This window comes from Brachyhypopomus gauderio, chromosome 1 (genome assembly GCF_052324685.1).
Source record: "Brachyhypopomus gauderio isolate BG-103 chromosome 1, BGAUD_0.2, whole genome shotgun sequence".
Classification (NCBI taxonomy): domain Eukaryota; kingdom Metazoa; phylum Chordata; class Actinopteri; order Gymnotiformes; family Hypopomidae; genus Brachyhypopomus; species Brachyhypopomus gauderio.
Window position 1 is genome coordinate 23088351 of NC_135211.1, and position 7622 is coordinate 23095972.

Here is a 7622-nt window from a genome sequence, read left to right on the forward strand (position 1 = left end):
TGTGTGAGTGTGTGTGTGTGAGTGTGTGAGTGTGTGTGTGTGTGAGTGTATGTGAGTGTGTGTGAGTGTGTGTGAGTGTGTGTGTGTGTGTGTGTAAGAGAGAGAGAGCTGGCACTGAGGCAGTTTCTCGGTGTGTGTTGCTGCCCTCTGGTTCTGAGCACAGACAGACCGACTCCTCCTACCCCACAGCACACAGAAGAACTGGCACTGCCTATTTACTGCCCACACTCAACAACATCAACAACAACAACAGCAGAGCAGGAATGTGACCCTTGTTATCGCCGTTTAAAGTATATCTCAGTAAAGGAAAATGCCTGTAAGTAGTCTACTTATAACCTTACAGGGATTATGAGGTCAGATGAAATCCAGAGCTCATTTACTTTTGTATATTTGTAGCACAGTGCATTGACATTTTGAATTTCTGTTCCTTCTGCACACATACATCATATGTTTTGCTACATCCAATGACCAGTCATATGATGGATCATATTGTGGGTAACATTAGCAAATGGATCATATGGCTGGCAGTGGCCATTTTTTATATCTCTGATCTAGTCGCGCTGTTTGTTTTTGAGCAATATGACCATCAAATCTGCTCAAGTAGCATTAGCAGATCAGCTAGAATGTATTATAACTTTCAGAGCTGGTTTTCTGGACAGGGAATTAAACCTGTTCCTGGACTATGTGTAATCTTGGAATGTCAGTGGTGATCCAGCGTTAAAAGTTCTTTGTAGTCCAGATTTCGGTGTGGGAAACCAGCCTTCTGTGTTAATGTCATCTTCCATATGTTTTATATGTTTCCCTTTCCCACTCTCGCCTTCTCTCCCACTCTTCCTCCTGTGGACTGTGATGTTGTGTTTATTTATTTATTGCATGAGAACTGCTGCTTACAGTAAACCCAGCTAACTAAGAGACTTGAGAGCTCTGATTTTATAGACTAGTTTAGTGAACTGGGGTGGAAGCCAATTACCAATATCAGAGTGTCTAAATCTAAACATATGGATTTTATATTGATATATTCTCTTATGAACTCATGGTAATGTCTTCATTATCCAACCTGCTGTGGCTTTGTAGCAGGTATGGAGTTTTGACGTGTATAAATGAGTAAAAAGAAACATCTCCATTTTCTTCTAACAAACCCAACATGTGGAGTGAAGGTTTGAAGAGATGAAAAACTCTTCGATCACACTCGTTGCGTGACTTTGGAGGAGGACCAAGAGTAGCACTGCTCAGCCTGTGTGGTTCCTCCACACTTCCTCTGATGTATGCTTTTGTTTTTCTTTTTACTTTTATGCGCCGTCTCGTAGACGGCGAGGCCCCGTGGTCTGGCGGTGGAGGGAGACGTGTATGTGTGTGTGTGTGTGTGTGTGTGTTTCTTGGACTGCAGTGAGAATAATATCCAGCACATCTCATACACTGAGGACGGCATTTCACTGCTCTCACTGGCCTGTCTTCAGTCCTCCCCCAAAACGCCTGAGTTGAGGTCACAGTGAAGTGCAGCACTGGTATTAAACATCAGAACACACACGTCTTAGCAAAAGTCTCATTTTACTGTCTCTCTCTCTCTCTCTCTCTCTCTCTCTCTCTCTCTCTCTCTCTCTCTCTCTCTCTCTCTCTCTCTCTCTCTCTATGACAAGGTGGTATTTGTTTTGGCGCTGAAGGTGTGCATTTTACCTAGTTATTCTTTCCTCCAGCATAATTAGCGTATCGTGGCACTCGAGAGTAAAATACAGAGAGTACTGGCACTGAGCTGGTTTGTGGAGCAACACATAGAACATTTGTAGGCCATAAACTCATGTGGAGACAACATCTGATCTTCACAATGTGAACCAGAGAACTGGAGAGAGCCTTTGGCCTCCAACCGTCCCCTGGACGTAAAACCTGACCCCCTGCGCCACGCATCAGAATCTGAGAGACTGGCCTCACCATATTTTTGCTGCTAAGATTTGGAAGTGGTGAAATATGACTGGACATGATCTCTTGTTTTAAGTGGCAAACTCCAGAGCGCATGATCCATTTAAATGCTTGTCCATCACATTGTGGGCAAAATTTAATTGAGTGTTAATTGAGTGCTTTATTAGAGCTGTAGTCCAAAACGAAGCCCTTTTTGCTTCTTTTCGTCTGGCTTAAAAATGCTCATATAAACATGGAGCAGAGAAGTGATCTTTATTGAAGCAGCAGAAGCTGTTGCTTGCCACATCAGCTCTTTGTAGAACTGTATTTTACACTTGGTTTCCCAGAGAATCAAAGGAGATGGACTCTTGAAAATGTCCTTTGAAAAACACTGAAAGCGTTTTCATTGCTTGTGTTGCCAGAACTCTAAATTATCCAGCCACGTTTCTAAGATTCGAAGCATCTATCGGTCGTTTCGTTTTTAAAGTCTTCTCTTGACTCCTTTGTGTTGTGTGGTATTTGTATTCTGTGAGAGGCTTGTTTGTCGGAGCGTTTGTATTTGTGTCCTTCAGGGAAAGGATAACGATGAATGTGATTTAAATCCTCAGTCCTGTTGTTTGTGTGTTTCATTATTTATCCAAATTCTTCCCCAGTTCTTGACTAATGATATGCTAATCCATTCATGTCTCATGATTTCTGTTTTATTCATTCACATTTGTTCAATTATTTGTTTTTATTTTGTTGGCTTTCCTTGGCTCCTTGTGAGTGGGTCACAAAAAAATGGCCCAAGTAGGAAGGGCAAAAAAAAAATAGGTGAGACGGAAGGATAAAGACGGGAGGAATGCGTCTGCAGAAGCCGGATTACACGGAGGCCGACGACAGATGACATTACGCCGCTGTCGTCCCACCGCACAGACATGCTGCTGACGGCTGGCTAGCTAGCGTGGGGCGGATATTGCAAACACATGGACTCTTCCCCTCAAGACCTCTCCCCCCACCCCCTTCCCTAGTGAATGTTGAAGGGCTGTTTCCCAGAACTGGTGTAAATCTCCCAGTGCCTGTAACCGGCCCCTAACCCCCTTCCCCAGCCTGACTGGGCCGCAGGAGACTTGTCGCACCCGCACTCCTCTCCTGGGTGAATGCGTGCAGAATTTCATGGGGAGCATATATTACACACATCTCCCTGTGGTTAAAAGTAGCTGGAGGGTTGATGCACTTAGGAATAAGAAACTTGTGAGGGGCTCATGGGGAAAATGCTCACCCAAGAAAGTTAAATGTAGCCGCCTGTTCTCCATTCTCTGCTTTCTTTCTGGCAGAGGGGCCTGGCGGTCATCAAAACGCTTAGTAACTCATTCACATGTCCACATTGGTATTCCAAAGGAAAACCCATGTGGCTTATGGATGTGTGTTAATGCATCAATGAGTGTGAGGTACATCTGAATAGCGGAAGTCAGACGCCAGATGAGTTTCCGGTCCACAGCGATGCAGCTATACATCATTTTGCTATAGGGAGAGAATAACTGCATGATAGATGGACACACTCCATCATTCTACTAACCCCGCCTCCTCTCCCCGCAGGTCAGCCCCAGGCCACGCCCACGCCCACGAGGGAGCCTCCCACCTTCTCACCAGAGTGGGCCACGGCACCAAGAAACGGGGACAAGGCACCGGCGCACGGCAGCAAGGCCGGGCCACGCCCGCCCCTCCTGCGGGCCGCCTCCTCGTCCTCTTCCTCCACGTCCACGCCGCCCCGCAAGGGGCCCAAACAGCTGCAGTCGAACCCTTCCCTCACCAGTCAGAGGAGCAAGGGCAGCTCCAAGTCCAACGGATCACACATCCCCACGGAGGCCCAGGACGGTGAGCACAACCCAGCCAGTCCGGCACCATACCGGGAGGAGCAGAGGGGAGTGGGTACTGCACAGGAGGCTTGTGGTCAGGAGAATGAAAGGCAGGGGGGGGGGGGGGGGGGGGGGGGGGGGGGGGGGATGCGGTGTGTTTGGACAACATTAGATCCTGCATTATTTATATATTTATTCATATTTAGTTTTGTTGTTTTAGCTGTTTCGATACAGTTGGAAGCCTGTGTTGTTGATTTAGACCATCTGTAGGGAGCATTACAGAGCATCCGCTATTATTCTGGGTGTGTGTGTGTGTGTGTGTGTGTGTGTGTGTTAGACTGCTGTGTGCACTGCATCCTCGCCTGCCTCTTCTGTGAGTTCCTGACTCTGTGCAACATGGTGCTGGACTGCGCCACCTGTGGGTGGTGTGTGTCGGGCGACTCCTGCTGCTGCTGCTGTGTTTCTGAGGAGTGCGGCGACTGTGACCTGCCCTGCGACATGGACTGCGGCATCATCGACGCCTGCTGCGAGTCGGCCGACTGCCTGGAGATCTGCATGGAGTGCTGCGGCCTCTGCTTCTCCTCCTGAGCCTCCGCTCCACTAGAGGGCGCCGTGTTGTTTGCGCGGGACTCCGCGGAGTCCGTGGAAGGCCGAGAGAAACAGGATATGACTGGGAGAGGTAGGAAATGGGCACGAGACGGGGCCATTCCGAGGACACACCACCGGTCACACGCCAGCGCTGCAGGGAATGCTGCCGTGGAGTTGTAGTTGCATTTTCATGAACTCTGCCTGTACAAGAGCTGGTGTGCTGCTCACGCCCAGGCCTGGAGGTGTACCTGGAATATTCCTCCTACATTTCTAGTCTGCTTTCAGACTCTTCACGTGCTTGACGCGTTGACACGCAGTGATCATGGCACCCACGGAGAGATTTGCTCCACTCATTTCTCTAACAGAAGTCAGATCAAGGGACAAGGTTCTCCAAAACATGGGAGTCGCACTTTGTCCTCTCAAATGTTGGGAGGTTTGATTTGGATAGTTCTTGGACTCAACTCAAATGGTTTCATTTGATTTGGATAGTTCTTGGACTCAACTCAAATGGTTTCATTTGATTTGGATAGTTCTTGGACTCAACTCAAATGGTTTCATTTGATTTGGATAGTTATTGGACTCAACTCAAATGGTTTTATTTATGATTTTTTTTTGCCCCCAAGGACCAAACTCCACAGTGGTTTAAGTCCACTATGTGGTTTAAGATTCCTCAATAATGCATGCCCTAACCATGCTTGAATAACAATTCAGTGCCTTTTTTTAAATATGTCGTCATGTATTCAAAAGATCTTAAATTCGTGTTCTCCAAGAAAATGCAACCAAAGATCAGATTTGATTTCAGCGGTTTGGCTATGCTGACCCCCTCCTCTTTGTTTAAACATAGCTCAACTCATTGTAAAGGAAATGGTCATCTCTGAATATACAGTTACTGTAGTACACACAGTTACTGTAGTACACAGAATTACTGTAGTACACTGTTGTAGTCCACCGGCCACCTGAGGCACTCTTCTGACTTTAGCCACAGTGTTCAGGACTACGTAAGCCATAAACTGTGAGTTCAGGACATATGGATATGAGCTGGAGAAAGAGCTATGTTTATTTAACATTTGCACAGTTGTCCTGGTGCGTTTCCTCCTATATGTGAACAGAGAGGACTCTTACTCTCTCCATCCATCCTGTGATTTTCATTCCTACCATTTTGTACTCTTCCTAGTTTTGTTCATTCATTACCAAGTTCTTTGACTTCCAACTTTGCCTAAGTGCTGGAGTTCAGCCAAAGCCCCACTGCCCAGGACCCGTGGGGGAAGAGCTTCGTCTGGCCCGGCCGAGCTTCATCTGGCCCGAACGAGCTTCATCTGGCCCGGCCGAGCTTCGTCTAGCCCGGACGAGCTTCGTCTGGCCCGGACGAGCTTCGTCTGGCCCGGACGAGATTCGTCTGGCCCGGCCGAGCTTCGTCTGGCCTGGGCTGCACGTTGCAGCAGGCTTGGAGTTGCAGTTCGCCTGGCAAACTGGTGGTGGACGCGCCTGCATTCTCAACCTGCTTGTTTCAAAAGAGATTACAATTGAGATTACAGGGAGATTGCATTATAGATTACAGAGAGATTACAAAGAGATTACACCATGGTCACTTTCTATGATGTGCTTTAGGACCTGTTTTCACTCCAAATTTGTTTTATGTGATATACGTGGATTGAATAGACTGTTTATCATCAGCAAGGTTTGTATTAGTTTTAAAGCCATCCTGATTCAGGTTAAAAATCCATAGTGTAGCCAATAAGAGAGAATTATATATTACTGAAATTATATACATTTCTGTGTTTGATTAGTCAGTTGTCCTTATATACTTAGTACTATAGTACCAAACATCTCAACTCCACATATTTGTTTTTCTTTCAGCTTCCTTTTTGATGTGATTTGTGAATTTAGATTTAGTCTACTTATCAGCTTTGAGCAAAAAAAAGTAATTATAGTTGTTCATACTCATAATTGCTGGTGCTTCTTTGCCAAAGGTCAATATCAGCAGATGTGCAAATTATGTAGTCAGTTTAATGTTGTGTATTTTGTGCCTTAGTGAATCCACAACAGTGAGAATTAACAGTCAGGACTAACGAGCTTGGGCTATGTTCACTTTAAAGACTGAAGTGACTCAAATCTGATTATTTGCCTTAATGTGAATCAGATCAGATTTTTCAGGGCTGTGCAGAAATCAAATATTATCAAATCAAGTTATGAATGTAAATCATAAAGATCAAATTTGATCTGAATGAAAAATCAGAATTGGACAGTGTGGCTTGTAATGTGAATGTAGCCTTGTATGGTGGCAAACACATTTGGTGACCTTTTTCTACAATGTTTACATCTTGTAGATGTCTTTGGAAATAGAAACTGGAGATAATACATAAACCATAATAAACAACTTGATGAGAGGAGATAGGTCCTTATTCATTCTGTGGAATAAAAGAACAGTGCCACAAAATCAGAGCTCTTCATTTTGACAGTCTCCTGATTTTCTGCTGAGGTGATGATGGCGTCCTGAACCACACGGTCTCTGTTGACATTTCACATTTATCCTTTGCAATGTTGTCGGCCACTTGCCATTAGTGATATTGTTATAAGTACATGACCTACAGAGTTATCACAGTTCTATTAGCTGCCACCCCATAGGTTCAGATGCTATATTCAAATTTTCATTGTTAGTGTTTCTGAAGGCTGAATTCTGCTGGAACGGATGTGTATATTACCAGCACCAGGAAACATGTTGCTGTATCTAAACCTACAGCCAGCTCAGAATCATCGTCACACTCATTGCATCTTTCATTTCATTATTTTAATAGGTCTTGGTATAGAAGGTCATCATACTTGGATATGTTGTCTTGAAAAGCCAGACAGCCACCAGGGTTACATTTCAGAGTAGAAGAGCTTGCGGCTGGGAATCGATTTAGCCTTTCTCAGATCTGTACGGCTTTGTTGTGAAACAGAGAACAGTTCAGTTTAATAGGTTCTTTAAGGGCTGCCAAAGTCGTTGAGAAGAAATGCCTCTCCAAGCCAATTCTGTAATTTGTGATGAAGGGGGCCTTGTTTGTATTCTCTCTCTTGCTCTCTCTCTCTCTCTCTCTCCTCTCTCTCTCTCTCTTTCTCTCTCTCTCTCCTCTTTCTCTCTCTCTGACAGTTTTCAACCCTCTAGTTTAAACACTGTTGGTTCACTGCTGATCTCTGCAGAGTGTTCAGTGTTATCCCAGCACGTGTAGATAAGGACTCCACTGTCCTCGTTAGAGTGTTCAGTGTTGTTCCAGCACGTGTAGAGAAGGACTCCACTGTCCTCGTTAGAGTGTTCAGTGTTGT

The 7622-nt window shown here is 45.3% G+C and overlaps 1 protein-coding gene across 1 annotated transcript in view; it reads left to right on the plus strand.

Moving 5' to 3' along the window:
* Positions 1-6756, plus strand: part of mdfi (MyoD family inhibitor) — a 26264-nt gene extending 19508 nt beyond the window's left edge. Inside the window, exons 4-5 of the mRNA XM_077003555.1 lie at positions 3472-3750; positions 4069-6756. Of these exons, the coding sequence (XP_076859670.1) occupies positions 3472-3750; positions 4069-4319 (530 nt within the window). The 3' untranslated portion in view covers positions 4320-6756. The remainder of the gene's footprint in view (positions 1-3471; positions 3751-4068) is intronic.
* Positions 6757-7622: the final 866 nt, after the last annotated feature.